The 23149-nt window shown below is 29.8% G+C and overlaps 4 protein-coding genes across 4 annotated transcripts; 3 read left to right on the forward strand and 1 right to left on the reverse strand.

Annotated features, from left to right (window-relative positions):
• Nucleotides 1-100: 100 nt before the first annotated feature.
• Nucleotides 101-18672, reverse strand: LOC119600938 (DDB1- and CUL4-associated factor 5). The gene is made up of 9 exons (XM_037951543.1): nt 18264-18672; nt 16019-16450; nt 15773-15953; nt 15428-15688; nt 15097-15371; nt 14908-15038; nt 14016-14850; nt 13807-13953; nt 101-1856 (listed from the first exon to the last, which is right to left on the reverse strand). The coding sequence occupies exons 2-9, from the start codon at nt 16227-16229 to the stop codon at nt 649-651; spliced, it is 3249 nt and encodes a 1082-aa protein (XP_037807471.1). The 5' UTR covers nt 16230-16450; nt 18264-18672; the 3' UTR covers nt 101-648.
• On the forward strand, nt 3389-9388 carry LOC119600781. Its single transcript, XM_037951296.1, has 4 exons — nt 3389-3852; nt 3914-4236; nt 7132-7855; nt 8302-9388. Exons 1-4 carry the CDS (start codon nt 3389-3391, stop codon nt 9386-9388), a joined length of 2598 nt encoding a protein of 865 aa, XP_037807224.1.
• LOC119601235 lies at nt 10846-12590 on the forward strand. The gene is made up of 2 exons (XM_037952038.1): nt 10846-11408; nt 11462-12590. Exons 1-2 carry the CDS (start codon nt 10846-10848, stop codon nt 12588-12590), a joined length of 1692 nt encoding a protein of 563 aa, XP_037807966.1.
• Nucleotides 18673-22195: 3523 nt separating the features above from the next.
• Nucleotides 22196-23095, forward strand: LOC119600672. The gene is made up of 2 exons (XM_037951093.1): nt 22196-22333; nt 22434-23095. The coding sequence occupies exons 1-2, from the start codon at nt 22309-22311 to the stop codon at nt 22919-22921; spliced, it is 513 nt and encodes a 170-aa protein (XP_037807021.1). The 5' UTR covers nt 22196-22308; the 3' UTR covers nt 22922-23095.
• The last annotated feature ends 54 nt before the right edge of the window (nt 23096-23149 follow it).

Raw genomic sequence — 23149 nt, forward strand, 5'->3', positions numbered from 1 at the left:
AGTATTTATACTATTGCAGGATTATAAATTAAACTCGAATTTTTCAATATTTGCTGCAGTTTTAAACGTTACGTAAACGTAAAGGAATTCAAAAAATATCTTTGATGATTTTCAAATGCAATTTTCATTTATTAAATTAAATATTTAAATGTTTACATTGCTGAATTATTAAGAGAAATAATACATTAATTAATAATTATTATAATATATTGTATATTTTTGAAATATTCACAGAAAATAAATGATGTTTTTTCAAAAAGCTGATATTTCCTTCAATTATTGTTATATGTTTAATTGTGAGAGAATATGTGCAGCAGTCCTGTCTTATTCGGCATTAAATGGACAACCAAGTGACAACTGCTGGTTGGAAATTAATTACTTACATACATATAATCATATACTGTTGAATGTAATAAATAGTATTTTTATTATTTTAGTGGCATTAGTGAGAGTGAGTGTAGGTAAGTCTTGTATAATTTCCGTATCTCCTATTTATTTATCGTATGTATATGTATGTCAATTATATATGTATGTGGTGGCATGATGGTAATTTGAAGTATGTATGGAATTAAAAAAATATAAAATAATGCTAAGATAAAATATGACGATGTAGAGGCTAGATTTAGAGAAAGTTAATGATGGTAAAATTTAATCACTTTCGGTATCATCAAAAAATTGTTTTCTATAATTACGACGGACACGGGCAACTTTTTGTTGAAATTGATTTAAATTCGTTTTACGATTATTGATAACGACAACGCCTTCGTCATCATCGCATTCGCGTTCATCTACGCTTTTGTTAACATCACAGTCGTTGTGTTCGTAACAGGGTGAAAGGTAGGTGCCAATTCTCGTTGTAGTTGTGGAGGTGGAAGCCTGAATATCGTTGTGATCTATTGTACTAGGAGTAGTAGAGTTGTTTAAGCTGACACCGCTGTCGGGCGTAAACAGATAGGAATTGTTGTTGTTGTATTGTTGGGATGAAGTTAATGCATATTCATAATTTGCCATATTATTGTGTTCTATGTTATTTAAATTGGGCCTTTGGGGCGTTAATTGTCCACTATTGATATTGATGTTGCCATCCTGAATTGCATATATATCATTATTATTCATTTCATTATTATTAAACTCAACGTCATCTTCTTCTAGTCGCTCCTCAAGATTTCCATTTGTAAAATCACTGCGCACTTTGATGTAATCATTTATAGACATTTTACGCCTTTTCACCGGAGATTGAACTGCTTGACTTTTTGAGGTTTTCGGCAAATTATCTCTTAGTGAGAAAGATGAGTTCGAGGTGGAAGTGGATGCTGTGTTCTCTTCAAACAAATCATTTCGACTTGTAGTTGGATAGTCACCTAGAACATCTGTGTCGACACAACGTCTTTTCTTATGACTTTTACTAGAATTACTGCAGTTTCCAAGATCAGTATCCGGCAATGGAGACATTCGATGGTTACCATTTACTTTCTTACTCCCACTATGGCCTTTAAATCTGTTGTGATCAACATCATCGTAGTCATTGTTAATATTATTTGAAGGACTTTCATTATTTGTAGGATGATTTCTTTGAGGTAGTACTGTTTCATTTGTATTAATCACGTTTATAGCTGCAGAGTTTCTAGGCCGTTGATTAGATCTTAAGGATCTCGATGAGTTTGTGCGAGATTCTTTAGTAGTGGTGGTGTTATTTTTCGAATTTGTCGACTTGTTGACGCCATTGGGTTTCTTCTCCTCCACCGCTTCATTTGTGGTATTTGAATTATTATTTTGCTTGTTGACGTCGCCATCAAGATCGTCGTCATCCTCTGAATCTGACATGAATATCTGACGGCTGAGACGTAGGAAAGCATCTGTAAAATAAAAAGTGTATTTAAAAACATTTAAAGTTAAAATATAATTTTTCTAAATTTTAAATAATCTTTAGGTCGAATTTAATTTAAAACTTCCATTTTATTTTTTATGAAATAATGCATGTGCATATAAAATGTGTCTTTATTAGACAAAATTGTGGAACTTCGTATGGATATTTAAATAATTTGTTTATATAATACATTCTTATGTATATTATATTAGTTCTAATACAGAGGCCACCTAATGATTTATTTCAGTGAGTATGTAATTCATTTACACCACAGATATAACATTTTCACTACACCTACAATAAGTATTAGCACTTATAACTATATAATTAAATAGCTTGTATCTAGATCTATGTTTTTAGCAGAATTTACATGTTAAAGTACTTTACATACAAATACTATTTACAGTGAGGCGTAAAAATGTAGAAACAAGTTTGAGTGGGTGTTGATCAACATTCCTTAAATTATGGTAAATGCCTCTTAGATAAAATAATCTAAAGATGATACTCCGAATAAGCTCTGAAGCCATTTTTTCAAATTATTTTGATTAGACAATTAGTTTTGTAAATATCAATGATTAAAAAAATTTTCGATTTTGGTGGGTTCAACCTTTAGAATTCGACTTTTTCAAATCAGCTAAATAATATTTTTCAGATGTTGTTTTGAATATTTTTTATATCTTTCGTTCTTTGAAAGGATTCAGAATCGGATACAGATGGTGACTATTTGTATATTTTTGCTTCATACTGTATATGTAAATATGAACGTTACATATCGTCACCATATTTTAGATCTGATCTACCGACAATTGAAAAATGAGTTATGGATGTAATGTGTGTATTTTAGATTCGAACCCCGTTTCTCGATATTGCGTAACGTTTTTGAGATAATCATGCTTTTGAACGAAGAAATCAAAAGTTATTAAAATAAATAATGGTAAAAATTTAAACAAAATTGTAATGGTATGTTTTGAGAAAACTTTGTGTAAACCTTCTTTATCGGTTTTCTCAATATCTAGTTTTTGACATATGGATCAAAATAATAATATGCTGACGATATGCATGTACCTATGTTTGTAAAAATGAATATAAATAGGCCACACACTTAGTATTTATAGTTCTTATATTAAAATGTATTTCTAAGTAGGAAGTTTTCATTTCCATATCCCAAAATAGAACAAAATTATTAAATTAATATCTTATTAAACAATGTTAACAATTATAATTAATTTGTTATTTATTACGAATACAAGTGGGGTTTTGCATAAACACATATTTTTGAAACCATCGAAGACTTCCAAAGAAATTTCTTTGGAGCTTATTGCGAAATGGTTAGAGAAACCCATAAGCAATATACCACATAACTTTCAAATGAAAATTAGCTTAGAAACTATTATTGATGATATGGATAATCAATACATACACTGGTTCTTACACCATTCTAAACTTCCACTTACTATAAGCACTTATTTAGCCGGGACACCTCAAAGCTATACCAGTTATAATCATGATAATTATGTAATAATGAGTGATGTTAATCAACTGCAAATGACTGCCAAACGATTTGCACAAACAGCTGGAGCTTACTTTTTCGTAATTAATGGTGGCTATATGAGTATGCATATGAAGAAAATACGCGAGACACTACATTTTATGTGGAGCAAATTTTTAATTTACAATATTTATCTCCTAACGGAGGAAGGTGTTTTTACTTATGACCCTTTTGCCATAAGTGTTGCGGGTAAAAAATATGGAAAAGTCATTAAATACTTAGGCATCTATTCTATGGAACAAATTTTGTTTCATAACATGCGTGGCTACCCATTGAGAGTGCAGATGTTTAAATCGACATATTCGCATCCCATAATCGATGGACAAACCAATAGTATAAAAGGATTTAAAGGAGTAGACGGCAGAGTAGCATCTCTGTTGCAGCAATATTTAAATTTTACTTTGATTTTACAAGAACCTGATCCGAACTATTTTGGGTAATATTGCTTAGTGTAAAAAGTTTAATTGTTCAGAGTTTACTTATGGCTTTTATTTCAGATCACGTTTGTCTAACGGTAGTTTTAATGGCGCAATTGGTTCTGCCATTAATAAACAACTGGATATTTGTTTTACTGGTTTCTTTATAAAGGATTATTTAACAACTGGAATTGCATTTTCCGTTGCCGTATACGATGACAAATTGTGCATCTATACTCAAAAGGCTAAACAAATTTCGAATTCAGTTTCGCCTCTTTTTTCGTTAAACTATAAAGTATGGATATGTTTCATACTGACGGCATTTGTTTGTTCCGTAATATGGTTTATTTTGCGAACTTTAAATATATGGCTAAAAATCACACCCGACAGCTCAAGTGGGCGATGTAAGATAAGTGTCAGTTGCCATTATATGGACCTCTTAATAAACACCTGGATGGCATGGATTCGTCATACACTTTTAAAATATCCCCCCTTCGCCAATGAGCGTATGTTAGTTGCCTCCATATGTTTGTGTAGCATTGGATGAAAGCGACTTGAAAATACTTTTCAAGCATCGATTGATTGCTGATGACTTGTTTTTTAGTGAAACATCGTTGTTATTTAGTAATTTAAATCGCAAGCTAGTTTATCATAATTCACCCAATATTTTAAAGAATGTTGTTGAAAATGGCAATGTAGCAGGTGTCAGTCGATATAAAAATCTAATGATGGACAATTATGATTTGATAGTATCTAAACATCTTTGGGTTATCCCGGAATGTCCAAAACAATATACTCTATCGTATATTTGGCCTACGGGCGCACCGTGGGGCAATGCAATTAATAATCTATTGTTGCGTTTTCTATGTTCTGGACTTATACACAAATTTGAGGATGAGATGAAGAACGAGGTTCATATTAAAATAATGAAGGAACACCTGTTTGAAAATAATCTACAGTTTAAAGTTTTAACTCTGTCAGACCTTCAGTTGGCATTTTATGTTTTAATTTCCGGCAACTTCGTTGCAGTGATGTGTTTTTTAGGCGAGATTGTTAAAAGGGAATTTAAAAGAAAGTAAACATGCAAATTTAAGATTACAAAGGACCTTATATATCTATGATAATATTTTTCCAAATAAAAATAAAAGTAGACTTTTATAAACAAATTGTAATATCCCAGCAAAAAAATTTTGAAGCTATTCAAGAAGAAGGGATACTTTCACGATTTCTTTTGTACGTATTCAATATAATGCGTTTTAATTACATTCCTATATTCTAATAAATTTGTCATAAGTGAACGCATGAAAAATTGCATCCAATTCACTCATGTAACTGTAATATAGGAATTGTAATATTTCACTGTAATTTGGTATTCTCTTAGGATTTAAAGGAAACGTGAATTTTAAACCAATTAATATTAAAAATAACATTAATTCTATTAGATTTTTGTATATAATATTTGTTAAAATTAGTAATATCAAGTTCATTTTTAAATCTTAATACGAAAAGGAAAAAAACAAGTTGACTGACTATTTAACGGATTTGAAAATATAATGGGTATTTTAATGCATTTTAAAATCAGTCATTAATGTTTTATTTTGTTATCATACATAATTTTTATCAATATCACAATAAAAAATTAATTTAAATCATAAAAATTAATTCATAGTACCTTCAATAATGCATTTTAAAATAAATATAGTGCACCAATGAAAATTCGCATCAAAAACATCGAATGTTCATTGGTTATAAGCACTCATTTTAATGACGAATTATTTTTCCAAATACGAACCCATGCTCGCCAATGACACGCTAATGTTAAAATCATGCATGTTTCACCTAAAAATGAACCAATTCATTATCAGTTAAACCCATGCATTTACTACTTTTTTTGCACGTCTTTTTTTGCTGGGATTAATATTCAGAAATTACAAAGAAATTAGTCCAAAATTTTATTAGTTGTTTTTTTTATTTCAATGTAGTAAAGAAGCATTTATATGTAAATATGTAAATTTTAAGATGGATAACAAGAATCGATTTTGCTAACCATACAGTGTGAGAAAAAAATATCGAGTAAAATCGATATTTTTTGGACACCTCTAATGTATATACAGCACAATTATGACATCGATGGTAAAAAATTACATTTTTTGTTTATTGAAATAACAAATAATGGTTATTTTCTCACATTTGTACATACATACATACATATATTTGGACACTACATATTGTTTAATTGAACCCTTAATAATGTGTCAATTGAATATGTGTAATATAAACTGTAATTACACATGGGACATGTATGAATAACATAAATTGATTTGAATTCAATTTTTTGTTGAAATACACCTGCGAAAATTAATAGGACGTTTACGAATTGAAATTCATGTTGCAATGCATATTTGTAAAAATATTATTATTTATATATTTATATTTATAAATTAATTGTATTCCAATTCAATTTAAGAAAATATTAATTATATTTCAGACAATTTTTTTTTGAATTTCAGAAATTTAAACTTGTCAAAACACTCAAAAGTTTATTTTACTTTTTTGATCACGTTTAATGGTCGTATGCGAAATTACGGTTATCCACAAAAAAACTGTAATTTTTAAAAATAGTTTTATCGCACATTTCACATAAAATTTTGTTTAATTTACATTAACTGGAAAAAATATTTTTTCTAATTATTGGAATTTTATTTTTGTTGTTTAATTTTAATTTTAATTAATTAATTCAAACAAATTTAAAATTGCATTTTTTATAAAACTCTGAATGTTGGGAATGCACTAACACATATACATGTTTGTTACTAACACATATTTAGAATAAGGTACTTTTTCACTAACGTACGCTTAGAGTTAGATATTGCTGTCAAAGAGTCGGACTACTTATTATATTTTGTTTAGAACTATCTTATTGTATACCAGAAATTGTCATGTGTATTTCAAAATTATTAATTTGTATTTAAGAAATTGATATGTATTTTAAACAAAGACTTCTTCTCAGTGTAATACAACAAACAGTGATATTAAAAAAATAAAAACTTAGTTATGTGATTTGGCAAAAATTATAATGTGTAAAATGCTGTCAACATAAGTAAACATCTTTAGTTAACTGCTCCTTCTCATGGGACATTTGGACGGTTATTGATAAAATAAAACTAATGCAAAAATCTTATAAAAGGTAACAAATGAATCTCTAATACTTTAGTCAGAAATTGAATTTAGGATTTTCCATACGCAAAATATGTTTCTGAAATTAGTGTTACTTATATATTCAATTCACTATTGCAAAGCTCTTAAAACGTATACGAATTTATCGTCGATAACAACAAGTAAGCAAATATCAATGGATACAATTGAAAGTTGGTTGAGAAAACCATTGCTTAATGTTAAACATCTACATTTAAAACTACGGTTCAATAATTTTCATCAAGATGTTGAAAATTCATATACGCAATGGTTTCTGCAACAAACACTTGTTCCCATTACAATCTGCAAATATGAGTTGATCAAAAATAAAACGAATACAATGACTACCGATCATAGTCGACATAATTACGTTATAACAACTAGTATGAGTGATTTGCGTTTAACAGCACGCCAGTTCGGAAAAAGGGCTGGCATCTTCTTTTTTATTGTCAATGGGGTTATAGATTTTAAGGAACTACACAACATTTTCTACTTGGGTTGGAAACGCTTGTACATATTTAAGAATTTTGTTCTAACAGATAAAGGAGTTTTAATGTATGATCCTTTCGCTTTGGACAAATATGGAAACTATGGAAAAATAATTAAATATACTGGTAAAGCTACTATTGAACGTACTATATTTTATAACATGAGAGGTTATCCGTTACGAGTACAACTTTTTAAATCGGTATATTCAAAGCCCAAAGTAGATCCTATAACAAATAAAGTCGAAAGTGTTTATGGAGTTGATGGTAGAGTTGCAAATTTGCTGCAGAAACATATGAACTTTACCATGGATTTACAAAGCCCAGATAGAAATTATTTCGGGTAAGATATGTAAACATGAAACATAGATAATTTTATATACATACATATCACTCACTTACTACAAGGCTGATATAATCTAAATTCGGGGGTTTTAAGTGAGTACTTAAAAATATGCATAATGCTAGTTTTATTTGTATTTAAAAATTTTCCTATTTTGCGATGTGAGAATGATTCAAAAACTCAAATGTTTACGCTTTTTTGAAGAGTAAACATTTATCAAGCTTTACTTTTCAAACCCCTCGAATTGTTTAAAAATTGTTTGACATTTTTAACGTTTTATACGATATTTTGGATTATGTTAGTATTGTATTAAAAGAGCTAGCTTGTAGGGAGTTTCACTTTTGGTTTACGTCAAAAAATGACCGATTAAGAAATTTTAATAAATTCGTACTTTTTTTCAACTAATTCTATAAGCAATTTAAGATCTATATTTTAACATTTTCCAGACAACGCAGTCCAAATGGTACTTATAATGGTGTTATCGGGTCAATAGTCAACAACGAATTGGACTTATGCGTGACAGGATTTTTTGTTAAGGATTACATGGTACCAGAAATGGATTTCTCCGTAGCAGTTTATGATGATCAACTTTGTATTTATACACCAAAAGCCAAAAAAATACCTGAATCCATTTTGCCAATATTTGCAGTTCGATACGATCTTTGGATCGGTTTCATTTTTATGGCATTTGTATGTTCCTTTTTTTGGGCTTTGCTAAGAGTGTTTAATTTGCATCTAAATACAATTCAAATACGGGGAAGCCGCTTACGGAAAAGTTTTCGTTGGCAATGTGTACGAATACTTATTGATACGTGGGTAGTATGGGTGAGAGTGAATATAACACAATATCCTCCATTTAATTCAGAGCGAGTGTTTATCGCTTCCCTGTGCTTGATAAGTGTAATATTTGGAGCCATATTTGAATCAAGCTTAGCTACTGTTTACATACATCCGATATATTACAATGATATACATACCCTTCAGGAATTGGATGATAGTGGTCTTAATGTAGTGTACAAATATTCTTCGATGGGTGACGACTTGTTTTTCAGTGAAACTTCTCCGCTGTTTGCAAGTTTAAATAAAAAATTACGCTTTATAAACGATCTGTATACAGACATTGTTGAGGATGTTGCAATTAATGGTGGCAAAGCAGGTGTCACAAGATATACAACCCTAATGATGCAGTCTTTACACTTTATTGTGTCAAAACAATTATGGATTGTACCAGAATGCCCTAAATATTATGCCATATCGTATGTTTGGCCTAAAGATGCACCTTGGGATGAAACCATAAATCGCTTATTATTACGAATACAAAATGCTGGTCTAATCAATAAATTTATTGCAGAAATGCAAACCGATGTCGATATAAAAATTATGAAGGATCATCTGTATGAAAAACACCAAGGATATAAAGTTTTAACTATAGAGGATTTACAACTTGCATTTTATGTTGTCTTAACTGGCTCCTTAATGGCCCTAATATCATTACTAATTGAAAAACTTCTAGCACCTCGCAAACACAAATAAATACATTTCACTATTATACATTTACGAAATCAAAAATACATACTTACTCATACATAGATTGTTTAAGTATATTCCCGAAGGCGTATTCGAGCAAATAATGCTCTCGTGATTTACTTAAGACATACACACATATGTACAAATATACTAAACAAATTTATATTCCCGAATACAAACAAATTGTATTTGCATTAAGGAAAATGATAAAATCTTGGGCATGAAAACAAAACAGTAGTATATAGGCAGTAACAATTTACATACATATTTACATACATATGTATATGTTTTTATCAATGAAATATTTTTCAATATTTATAGGGTTCTTTAGCTTTAGATGTAATTTTAATTCAATTAAAGCACTTTACATATCGTCACCTGAAATGCAAAAAGGCGTAACGACCAAAAATTTTAAAATCGACTTTTTGATTGAAAATGGTTCACTGCATCAACATATTGCTGCAAATTTTTTAGAATCCTATTGTCAAAAATACCGACTTTATTGAAGTGAAATTCAAGAGGGCGTAACAACAAATTAGTCATTTCCACAAGTCTGAAAGTCCTAAAAAGCAACATAATAGGCAATGTCTGACTATAAAGTTATATTCAAACGATCGATTTTGGAATACAATACTTGTAAAAAAATTTCGTTTTTTATAACAAAAATAGCTTTCAGTTTATTTAGTTTTTTGTCTCTCCTGTAAAATTTTTAAAAGTGTTGTTACGCCCTTTTGCATTTCAGGTGACGGTATGTATGTATGTAAGAATATGTAAAATTTGAAGTAAAATAACTTTACTTTTTTTCTTGCCTAAATCAGCTGAATAATTTTCTCCCAATCGAACTTTTGTTAAAATTTCAAAATTAGAAGTTAAATTACTTTACTTTTTTCTTGTCTAGAGTAACACGTTGAATAACATTTGTGAATATATTAAATACAAAATAACATTTATTTTTGCAACCACTCTGTATACATACGGCCGCATAATATCATTCAACTAAGAAAATAGGCGAAAATGTCCCAACCTTTCGTTATTTGTATATCCACCTGTTATGCGAATAATTATTAATATTTTTGATTTTTCGTAAGAATGTGTTGTTTACTTAACTTATAAGTGGGAACAGGAATTCTAAATGAACTTACTTGACTGACAGTTTAGCTGATAGTAAATATGTATTTCTTTTTAACCGCACTTCCATGAAAATAGATTTAACTGTTAACGCAAATAAATTATAAAACTCGGAACAAGATTTTGGAGAGTTTAATGTCATTTGAATAAGGAATAAGACATCATTAACTAACGGAATGAATTTAGCATTGAGGAAATTTGAAGTGATGCTGATGTTAATAATTACAATAAAGACGTGTGTCATGAAAGGTGAACATTTTCACAAAAATATCAAATCTCTGAATGTAATACGTGAGCATGCCCAACATTTGGAATGCATTCGGGTGCATAACAACATGGACACGTACGTCTTTAATCTGGTGTTTAATATGGGCATTCCATTATCAATAACACACGGATGGAATAATTACAGAAAGCATGTGCAAACATCTTTATGCCCACATTTAATAATACAAATAAAATCTACTGTGGAACTGAAACCAGTGCTCGATAACTGTGCTACTCATAGGGGTATTATGTTTATCCTTCTTAACCAAAATATAGATTGGTACAAAATATCAACATATGGCGAATACTATTGGAAGACTCAAAAAATTTACAGAGTGTTTTACATAACCACCGATCATTCAAAGTTTTATCATCCTTTCATTAGATGGAATAACACGTACGGTGCTATAGTAGACACCAGAGATCATAATATCAAGGATATACTGCGTAATCTTCATGGCTATCCAATGCGTGTATATATATTCGATTCAGTATTCTCCGAAGTGAAAGCGAAACGTGATACTTTCAATGTCACTGGTGCGGAAGGAGTAGACGCCAAAGTGGCGTATTTATTGGAAAAACTATTTAATTTTAATATGCAACTGCAATGGCCAGATGATGATTTCTTTGGGTAAGTTGCAGCAAACCAAAAATGAATCCAAACATTTACACGATTTCTTACAGGGCACGTTTAGAAAATGGTTCATTTAATGGCGCGTTAGGTCGTATGATACGTAATGAAACCGATATAACGATGGCTGGGTTTTTCGTCAAAGACTACCTTACACGAGATGTACATTTTTCGGTTCCAGTCTATATGGATAAACTATGTTGTTATGTTATAAAATCAAAACGTATACCCCAATCAATTTTACCACTTTATGCCGTTGATGAAAGTATTTGGCTTGTTTATCTATCGGTGGGATTATTTTCATCTTTTGTATGGATGTTTCTTAGACGTCTAAATCTCTGTATTGGTAAAAGTGTAAAAAAACGAGGACATTTTAAAACACCCTACAGCTCCTCGTCATTACGTCTTCAATATTTAAATATCTTCAAAGACACTTGGATATTGTGGGTACGAATGATAATAGTTCGTTTTCCACCCTATAATGCCGAACGTATATTTGCAATTTCTTTGTGTTTGGTGAGTGTTATTATAGGAGCTCTTTTGGAGTCAAGTTTGGCTACAGTTTATATACGCCCACGTTATTACAAAGATATCAATTCACTTGAAGATCTTGAAAAAGCAAATTTAAAAATCTTCATCAAACATGCAGCTATGCGTGATGATTTATTTAGAGGGCAAAATTCTAGATTATACAACAGTTTGGATGAACGAGTAATGTTAGTTGGCGAGCCGGAAGAACGTTTGATAAGTATTATGTCGAAGCGTGGGGGATTTGTTGCAGTTACTCGAGAGTTTTCTTTACTTATTGCGGATATTTATTACTTTATAACGAAGAAAATACACATAATACCCGAGTGCCCAAAGACATATCATATCGCGTACTTATTCTCAAAAGATTCACCTTATGAGGAAACATTTAACGTGGCCTTATTGCAGTTTTTAGCCGCAGGCCTAATTCAGCAATGGATTGATGAGAGCAGACATGAAGCCTTATGCCAAATACATAACTTTGACGACTATATAGCCGAAAGTACTTACCAATGGAAAGCTTTTCAAATTAATGATCTACAATTAGCATTTTATGCTCTAATATTAGGAAATGTTTGTGCTGCTTTATTGTTTCTAGTTGAATGTATTGTACATAAGAAACTATTTAGAAAAATAAAATTATTTTGTCACTAAATATGTATCTATTTTTTTCACCTATTTTCTACGGATAAAATATTCAATGTTTTTTTACATTAGCACCGAACATTCATACTTTTATCATCCCTTTATTACATATAATATTACATATGGAAGACACCAGAGATCATAATATCAAGGATAATCTTCATGACCATCCAATGTGTGATTACATATTCGATTCAGAATTTTTTGAAATGTTCACATCGCACTGATTACCATTGTTTATATATTTGGCCTATTTTTGCCTTAGGACCATTATTTATAAGGTCGTCATTCCGTTTGTAATTTTTCAATATAATTTTATGGCCCTACAAAGTATGTATGTATATACATTAGACCGACTCACTCTGTATGGAAAGCAAAAACGTGTTTTTGTTACCCCTCTCAAAATTTACCTTGGTTTGTTTTATCATGATCCCCAAAATATTTTAAGCCTAGCGATGGCCGTTCGTGAGCTGGACCAAATTAAAAAAATGTATTTTTAAGTATTATTTTTTTTAGTTTTGTTTTGAAACAATATACCCAACATGGGGTATCGTTTAAAAGGGGGTTCAAACCTGCGTCCAACGATGTATAAATGATGTATAGATAAAAAATATTTTGGGAACCATCATAAAACAAAACAAAGATTTTTTGAAGCGGGGCAAAATATTGAATTGAGCATGAAAAATCGTGTCCCCAATAGGATATTTTATTGAAAACTGTCAAGCTCACGAACGGACAACACTAAACACAAAATATTTTGGGTAACTTCATATTACATAACAGCCAATATTTTGAGGGGGGTAACTCAAGCACCATTTTTGTGAGTCGGTCTAATATACATACAATATTCTAAATCATTATAGATAGCGGATCGATTAAGCTATATCCGTCTGTCTGATAAAATCAATTACATACATCCAATTATTCAAGAACCCTACAACATGGTTTTGAGAAGTTTCCCATTTAAAATCAGCAAAAGCGGTGAAAAAACGAGATATGAACAAAATTCCGAAATAACCCATGAATAGAAAGATCTCTGAAATATCTTTCTTTTGATATGTGTAAAAACATACATATTATGTATGTATATGAAAAAATAGGAAAATCGATTTTTTTTTTTTAAATTTTAATATCTCCAATTATTGTAGATTTTTGGGGATATGTGAGTTTAAATCCCGGTAATAAGCATATTTCTGAGACTTATCTGCATTAGATTTTAACTTACCTCTAAAATTTGATGTTATGCCAGTGCTAGTACTTGGTACGTTAATGTTGTTATTATTGGAAGAGGAGGATGTGTTTGCAGCATTAGAACGACTAGAACTGCTTATTGCAAAATTTCCAGAGTCTTCCTCTGAAGAAGCATTTGAATCTAAAATAAAAAAAATATAAACAATAAAATTATGAATAAACCAGATTGAAAATTACAATTACCTGACTTTAGTTTAGGTTTCTTCTTGTGAACTTTGTGTTGCGATCTTGACGTTTCAGCCAAAGCAGCTGCCGCAGCAGCTGATGTAGTTGGTTTATCATTATTTAGACAGTTACTACTGACCCCTGTCTGTCGATCTTGTTGACGACGCACAGAACGTTGACGATGGTTATGCTTAGTATTGGAACTACGCTTATGGCCGTTGACCACAATAGCTAGCTTGTTTGAACGTCTATTATTGAGAGAGGCTCCTTTTATAGCGAGGCGTCTTAAAGTATTACGTTTCTTGGCAATTAAGTAAGCTATGCGATTGGTCGGTTTTTGTAATTGATTAAGTTTAATTTTAGCCAGTTTAGTCTTTTTGTTATGCTGTTTCCGTTGATTTTGCCTGCGCATCAAAGCTTGTCTTTTGGAGCGCCTTCTACCTTTACCCAGTGCTGCATTATTTTCATTATCGCTATCGCTGTCGGAAGAGCTACTGCTACTTGAACTACTACTGCTGCTACTACTGTCACTACTACTGCTATTACTACTACTGGTACTGCCGCAACTGAAGAACGAACTAATACTTCGATCTTCTTCTTGCGATACGTCAGTCGAGCTATTGGTTTCCCACTCTTCAATTTCTTGTTGAATCAGAGAATCAAAAAAGGCCATCATACGGGGATCTTCATTCGTGTTTTCACTGCTGTAGTCGTGCGACAGATGATGCCAATTTTCTGGAAGTGCCATGGTAAATAGATTATATGGAGAATACAGTTCACGAGGATTATCCGAACAAGAAGCCTCCTCAGTTAAGGAACCAGTCCAGTTGTGTTGTGAAAATGGACTCCATATCTAAAATAGTCAAACAAAAATTAGAGACATAAAAGTTAATTTAAATCTTATATTTGCCTTTATAATTTTTTCTACACCAGATGATGCCAACAGACACTTTTGACGATTATATCTCACTTGATTCACAATTGAACGATGGCCATACAAAACCATTTGCGTTGATTCCACCCATTGTTCAGTACCATCCACTAGAAATATGTGTAAAATAAAAAAACAGAAGAAATTTTAACAAAAATAAAATATTACAGTCGATGTCAGATAATCGCCAAACATAAAGATTAAAATCATCTGAGCCAGAAATAACCATTTCATCGTCTTCGCCGGCGAAAGTGCAACTTTTCATGGTGCATGAGTTATAGTAATTGCTGTGATAAAATGTGCAAATCGGATCAGGAGAATTGAAATCGTACAATATAGGCGGCAAACGTCTACGCAAACCCAATATCAATTTGCCTGTACGATTGAATCGTACGCTCATACAGCTACGAGGGTTTCCTAAGTTACCATACAGTATAACAGGCCTGAAAGTAATCAAAACTTTTAGTAAATAAAAGTATTGATAGAGAACTGAACTTACTGTTTGGGTTTACGTATATCATAGAGAGTTGCTCCACGTTTAGAATTGGCTGTAACTAAAAGATTTCCCATTGTTGGATGGAATTCGACGGCATGGAAGGAAGATGGCACTGAAGCAACAACAGTAGGTACAGACGATCTTTGATCAAACAACAATATTTCACCATTTTCGGAAGCTGTTGAAAAAACATTATCATTTTGGGGATCAATCGAAAGTCCATAAACTGGTCCATCGTGTTTGAAAACATTATCTAATTTTCCACTGAAATTTATCGAAAAGAAACACATTAAAATAATCATATAAAATTTTATTAAATAGTATTTTAAATTATTTCATTTAATTTACGTCTCAAAATCGTGAGAAATGGCTAAGGTGTCATTACCACCAGAAATTAGTTTACGATTTTTACTATCAAAGCCCAAGCAAAATATGTTACTGGCCTGTTCAGTGGCCAAAGCTCTAGGAGTTGATATTCCAGCTAATGACTTTTCAACATCCCAAACCAAAACACGTTTGTCATCTCCACCTTTAAAAACAAAAGAGAAAAATTAAAAATATATTTCCATATTTATATATATGTATATATCAGACCCGAAGCCAAGAATCTGCCTCCATGAGAAAATTCAATTGCATTGACACAACCAAAATGTCCTCTCAAATCTGTTTTATATAGATTTTTTGCAATGCGAAAGCGTTCTCGAAATATATTTGCCGCAAATGCTTTTGGATTCCCATTAGTGTTCGTTTCACGTTGCAATATCTGATGGCATATATTGGTTGTTTTTTCGAAACTACCAAACATTTTGTTTTTGTTTGTTTTTCAGATTCCAATTTGAAATGTATTCGTGTGTTACGAGTATATTTAAAAAACTCCCAATTCAAAATATGTACTTATTTTTTCCTAGACGATTTTAATCAGAGCACTGCCACTCGAACATATTTGTTTTAAAATATCGTTTTAAAATGTTCATTTTTATTATTTTTATGTAAATCATATATGATGTTGTGCAAATAAAAGAAAATCTAAAGAAAAACAAATTTGTATATTTTATTTATGATAAATAAAAAAATACTACATTTTATAACTAGAAATTAGAAGGTTATTTATTAAATTAAATATGCATGATTCATGGTCAAAGTAATACTAAGAAATAGATTACCAAGAAGGATTCGACCCCGTATAAAAATGTCTGTGCACTCCAGTATTATGTAGGTCTTATATGCACGTATCATTAAGGTACCAATTTTTGATATCATTGCTCCATAAAAACAATATATGCATTATATGTCCGATTATAAAAGGATGTTTACAATTTTCTGTAGAGTTTAGTCCATAATTGACTCAAGCTATATTGTTCAATCTAGTCTTTAGAACATATTTTTATAGAACTAAGTTAGGTGAAGAACGTAATAGGAAATAAGTCGTAGGTGTTTATTATTCCCTCCCCACTGTGGTGTTGTATTCAGATGTGAGGTTGTGAATTATACGGTTTGAATAAGAGGCATTTCTACAAAAATTTCATTGGGGCTTTCTAATACATAAACATAAGTACATAGGTATGCATGTAAACCCTGCCAACAATTTCTATCCAAATTGTAACCATAACGTTACAGCTTAATGTTTAAAACAATCTAATTTGATATAATCTGAGTGAATGAAAAGTGACCCCGTTCGGAAGAAACTGTTCCGCCTGTTTAATACTTACTTGATGTGCCCATTTCGTTTCAGTTTCAAGTCACTTTTTTATTACATAAAATTTCGTAAATGTAGTAAATTTCCAGTTTTGCCATAACAATAGAGAAGCTGGAAAGTGTTATGATTTTATACTCTTTTATGATATAAAAGCGACTTTATAATAATTTTTTTTATTTCTCCTTTATTATACTGTTTTGCACTCACTAATCCCTCACTGATGCTTATTTTATATTAAACTATGTTTTAAATATATTAAATTTTAAATTAACACAATTTATTACAAAATCTAAATTTCACAATATATCACACAACTGATCACAATGAAATAAATATATTTACTGAAATGTGCAAACACTTTTCCTTCTGAATTTTGAGAGCAAGAATGATTCTGCATTAAACTATCTTCTTAGTGTATTAAAAAGTGTTAGTTTTTGAAATTTTTATTCTATCTACTTATTATCATTTAATTTTGCTTTTGGTATATTAAAACGCACTAAAATTTAACAAAATTATGATCAAAATTAGAAAGTACTGTATTTTGTTTTTGTAAATTTTTTAACTTAGCACTGAGAAACATACAATTGAGCCTTTATAGTGACTATTCAGTTCATGTATCCAAAATTAAACTCAAATTTGCTGGCAGGGAATGCATACATATGTATGTATTAAAACTCATATACATAGGTATGGAGTTTACATTATTTCAAGGTGCTGTAAACGATATGGCAAAATCAATATAGGTACTTCCATTTTTAATAGTGTCTATTAAAACAGCGTATGGAAATAAAAAATAACTTTTCTTGTTTGTGAATATGTACGTAGGGTATCTTTAATTGTTAACTTATGTACATACAAAACATTTGTACATAAGCATTTGAATACGTATATACATACATATGTATTTATGTAAAATGTTCGTACATATTTACATATGTGTTTATGTACGCATCAAACGCAGTATATGCATGTTTGTATAATAAAAAATTCTTAAGATGAAAAAATCTATTTTAGAAGTGTATTATTATTTTTAACTAAAACATTGTACAAACAAAAATAAAATGTAGACAACAAAATGCTACAGACTCTTTTTGTAGGTGTATGTACATAAATATGTATATATTTTAGGGATTTATTACATACCTCTGAACACCAACGGGTTATAGGTAGAAATCAATTTAACTTTGAAAATATCTCAAATGTAAACCAATTTTAATGAAAACTATTATTCGTAATTGTAAAAGTTCTATTTTTTATAGTGAAGATAAAAATATAAAATAAAAATGTCGTCATAAGAAGCAGCAGGTAATTTTGTAAGTCTAAAAATTCACCACCACTCCGCTGCTAGACTATAAATTTTATCCTCTTTACAAGTTCGATTTCTTTGTTTGATATTTATTTTCACAAACTGTAGATATTTGTTAATTGATTGGCAATTATATTAAAACTTTTTCAACTTAAATTAGTTGTAATTTTTTCTACCAATAACACCGAAGATAGTAAGTTTCAAACGATATTATAAAAAATACAATTAGAAATGTACAAGTTGTATTGAGGGTTACCAAGTACTTTCGATTATCCGATACAATGGGATTTTTGTTTTCTCACTGGGATTAAATGGAATTTATAATAAAGTAAAGAAAATATATAATTCTTCTATCCTCTCTCTCTCCTAGGCATAAATCAAGAATTTTAATCTAGTTGATTATATTTTAAATAACCTGAAATACTTTTCTTAAAAATGTTTCGCTGCCTTTTTGTTTTTGATATGCAAAAATAAAATTTTTAGCGAAGGCAATGTTGGAAACAAACAAAAATGATGAGTTAGAATGGGGCTGATACATATGCTACAGCACAGAAAAAAGTTTGAGTACAAATATTATGAACAGCTTTCATTGACTAAAGTTAATAATATTTAAGAATAAGTTCCTAAATTGTATCAATTTTTTCATTTTTATTTTTTTAAACATAATCTAGAAGCCTTGACTTAAAAAATTAAAAATTTTCTTTCTATTTTTCTATTTGTTAAAAAATGTTTTAAATTTTCTTTGGAAAATTTTTTATTTCTTTATGATTTTTAGATTGAAAACAAGGAAATATGCGCGTAATTTGCTGATGTTTTTCATTTCATATTTTGTTTTCCAATATTTTTGTTTATTTTTCATAAAAATTCGCTAATATGTAGTATGATTATTTTCTAAAAAAATGGAACATTGGATATTTATTGCAATTTTTTATGAAAATCAAAGAAAAAAAGTAAAAAAAACAAAAAAATTCATTCATGTACAAATTCATAAATTTTATGAACTTTTAATATTCCGAATGAAAATGGTTTGGGAAAAAAATCATGTTCGATTCATACAATTTATTACAAAATTCATTCTAGTTATGCATTATTTTTTTCTGTGAGAAAAATCAAAATAAATATTGAAATTGATAATTTGTCGAATAATAATAATTTTAGGGGACATTTTAATAGTCTGGTAAGTCTCCTTTAAATATATATTTACATAAAAAATGATGTCAATATTACTGCATACAAAAATCGCTAATATTTTTTCAACCATAATTTTTTTTCCCATAACATAAGCGCCTAATAAATTTATTTATTTAGCGATTTTATAGGGAGATTCAGATTCTCTTAAACTTCTTTCTTTATAGAACTGATTCGGTAAAACTTCTAGGTTGAAACTCCTGTTTCCATTCTTATCTTCTCCTTATTTTTGTTTTTCTGTTCCTTGATCATCACTTTCTACAAAGGGAATCGAAATGGCCTATATGAACTCCGAGCGAAGTTGCATCTTTTTATTGGTACATAAGCCTTTTAAACCTAACCGTGATGGTTTATTGTAAGTAATAAACTATTAATATCATTATGAATACGGGAACTGGTTGCAAAGAACAACAGGTAAGGAAAAGTAGTCCGTAATGACAGATAATGTGGAACTCTATACCAATGATGAGTAAACATATGTACAGTGTCTCTCATAATTATTCGAATTTGGGTAAACTATAAAAAGAAACCAAATTTAATAATATATTTTGTGTGCAAAATAAATAAATTAATTTGTTATATTGTCTAGATAGTCCTTATGTTTGATATCACGCTTTTTAAAACTTGAAAAATTTGCATTGATTTAAATTAATTGTGCTTTTTTAAAAAAAGTCCATGAAATTGCCTCACAAAAGTATACGAATTTTTCCTGTATTTCATATTTGATCATATTATACGCAACACAAATTTTAGAATCGAATGGTTTTTATGCGTAATATTGTTTTAAGGGGTTACTATCCACGGAAAGGATATATTTTTGGCCCATTTGGTCCACAATTTTGCGGAATTTGTACCCTCTTTTCATGTAATATCATTAAAATGGCGATTTTTGGCCATAATTGTAAATTTTTCTCCTTTTTTCCAGAGATAAAACAAAAATTTGATATTGGGACTTAAAAGACCCTTTGGGGTATCTAAAAATAATATCTTTTGTTACAAGAATCTGTATTTAAACGTTCCAAGATAAATTATTCGGATCATTCTTCTTTCGCTAATTCAATATATTGGAACTTAAGTCCATTTTTATAATACTAGGATCAACTATTTTCGGGGAAAGTTTTCTGGTATATATTATTTTAGATATCAGCTTTTATACATTTTAAGTTTTCAATGTGTTGTGGAAGTGTACAACTCCAAAACATGCCTCGAAGAAACACCATTCAAAATAGTAAAATCATTATTTTTATATACCAATGGCCTCCATGCTGCATGGCACGATATCATTATGATCACATCAAAAATGTTGATATGTGTTTAAATATTATTTACTATGATCAAATTAAAACCAAAATTTAGGACTTACAGTGTTATTGTAACGGGCAACATAAGCGTGAAAGTTACGAGTAGTAAAAACTGAAATCTACTATATAGGATGACGTTTTGTTAAGGCATGTTTTGGGGTTGTATACCGCTATAATATATTGAAAATTTAAAATACATTAGTGCCAATATGTACATGAATATACACTAGACAACTTTGTCGAAAAATATCGTCCCTAGAGGTACGAAAAGGGACTTATGATCCAGATAATTCAATTAGAAACTGAAAAACGATACCAAAAATACATCTTGGAACGTTTAAGTACAGATCCTTATAACAAAAAATATTATTTTTAGATACCCTATGGGTTCTATTAAATTCCAATATTAAATTTTGGTTTTATTTCTGGAAAAAGGGTGAAAACATTACAAATATAGCCAAAAAATCGCCATTTTAATGATATTACATGAAAAGAGGGTACAAATTCCGCAAAATTGTGGACCAAATGGGCCAAAAATATATCCTTTCCGTGGATAGTAACCCCTTAAAACAATATTACGCATAAAAACCATTCGATTCTAAAATTTGTGTTGCGTATAATATGATCAAATATGAAATACAGGAAAAATTCGTATACTTTTGTGAGGCAATTTCATGGACTTTTTTTAAAAAAGCACAATTAATTTAAATCAATGCAAATTTTTCAAGTTTTAAAAAGCGTGATATCAAATCTAAGGACTATCTAGACAATATAAGAAATTAATTTATTTATTTTCCACACAAAATATATTATTAAATTTGGTTTTTTTCATAGTTTACCTAAATTCGAATACTTATGAGAGACACTGTATGTATTTAAAATGTGACTTATTTTTATACCCTTCACCTTCGTGAGTCATTTTGAGTTTGTCATTCCGTTTCTAATTTCCAAAATATAATTTTCCGACCCTATAAAGTATATATATTCTGAATCCTTATAGATATCGGAGTAAATTAAGTCATGTCCTTCTGTCTGTCTCTCTGTCCGTCCGTTTTTTATTATTACTCATATCGTTCAATTACTTTAACAATTTCCTAACTCAACAATTGTGGATTTTGAATTGATGTATGTATATACATATGTGGATATACATATGTATTTTTTTAAGGAAAACTTTTTTTGTAAATAAGCGCTATGTATTTTGTTTAATTAAAAAGTTTATGATACAAACAAACATGTTTTCAGTTTATATCAAATAGATACCTATTTACTTAGCAAATACTTAAGTGTCATATAAAAACTATAATATTTTGAATAAACTAAATTAAAAGATATGTAATAATATTTTGCGGCGATGAATTTTTAGAATAAATAATACAAAACTTAATAAATCATGAACAAAGACTATAATATCTACCGTAAGATATACAATATAAGAACATGCATACGTACAAATACGTATGTATGTACTATGTATTTTAATAAAAAATATTAATTTTAAATTATTGAAAATTTAAGCATCTAATCAAACTCAACGTATCGAATGTTTCCTGCACGATCTCAATTATCAGCTAAGGATACTTACGCGAAAACAAGAAGATGTTACAACAATTTCGATGATTTTAATAAAGGAATTCTGTAAATTTTTTTCAATGCCGATAACGGATCAGAAAAGTGATGATGGTTTTGAGCATCAAGTGACACATATTAAAAAGCTAATAAGAGATTTTGAATTGATAAGTACAGATAGTCATTTGTTTACCACATTTAATCAGCAAAAGTTGGAAAAGCCTAACTATCTACAAGCATTTGAACAACTTTATAAAAATGATGTTTTTGAGAAAAGTCTGTTCCTATTTTCGAAAGTCAAAGAATCCTTTGAGAAAGTTAACACGTTCTTTGGAAAACTAAAAAATATAAAGCCTCGAAATTCAGATATGAATAAATGCATTAGTAATGGCATTAGAGATAAAATAAATAATTTAAATCGAATTCAAACTGAATAATATCCTACAACATCTTGGGATTTTAACAGCTTGAATAATATTAATGTTGCTGTTCAAACTGAAAGTTTTCTTTCTGAGAGTGATATTGAAAAGGATACCTCCTCCTGCTATGCATCCTGTTATGGCAGCGAAATGAGCCTCTATAAGTTAAAGAGAGTAAATGCTGACATGAGTACAATTTATGATGGCGATAACGATGGTAGTGAACTCAACTTAAATAACTGAAAT

Source organism: Lucilia sericata, unplaced genomic scaffold (genome assembly GCF_015586225.1).
Source record: "Lucilia sericata isolate MDLA Ls3-8-SP2 unplaced genomic scaffold, ASM1558622v1 Contig000005F_arrow, whole genome shotgun sequence".
NCBI lineage: Eukaryota > Metazoa > Arthropoda > Insecta > Diptera > Calliphoridae > Lucilia > Lucilia sericata.

Excerpts from the sequence above, each read along its gene's own strand:
- LOC119600938 (XM_037951543.1), bottom strand. The coding sequence starts at position 16,229 with ATGTTTGGTAGTTTCGAAAAAACAACCAATATATGCCATCAGATATTG. Across the intron at positions 15,689-15,772 it reads ATTTCTCACGATTTTGAGAC|TGGAAAATTAGATAATGTTT; the intron begins GTAAATTAAATG and ends GATAAATTTCAG. Across the intron at positions 1,857-13,806 it reads CATAACATCAAATTTTAGAG|ATGCTTTCCTACGTCTCAGC; the intron begins GTAAGTTAAAAT and ends TTTATTTTACAG.
- LOC119601235 (XM_037952038.1), top strand. The coding sequence starts at position 10,846 with ATGGACACGTACGTCTTTAATCTGGTGTTTAATATGGGCATTCCATTA. Across the intron at positions 11,409-11,461 it reads CCAGATGATGATTTCTTTGG|GGCACGTTTAGAAAATGGTT; the intron begins GTAAGTTGCAGC and ends GATTTCTTACAG.
- LOC119600781 (XM_037951296.1), top strand. The coding sequence starts at position 3,389 with ATGAGTGATGTTAATCAACTGCAAATGACTGCCAAACGATTTGCACAA. Across the intron at positions 3,853-3,913 it reads CCTGATCCGAACTATTTTGG|ATCACGTTTGTCTAACGGTA; the intron begins GTAATATTGCTT and ends CTTTTATTTCAG. Across the intron at positions 4,237-7,131 it reads CGACAGCTCAAGTGGGCGAT|CTCTTAAAACGTATACGAAT; the intron begins GTAAGATAAGTG and ends ACTATTGCAAAG.
- LOC119600672 (XM_037951093.1), top strand. The coding sequence starts at position 22,309 with ATGAACAAAGACTATAATATCTACC. Across the intron at positions 22,334-22,433 it reads CAAAGACTATAATATCTACC|CATCTAATCAAACTCAACGT; the intron begins GTAAGATATACA and ends TGAAAATTTAAG.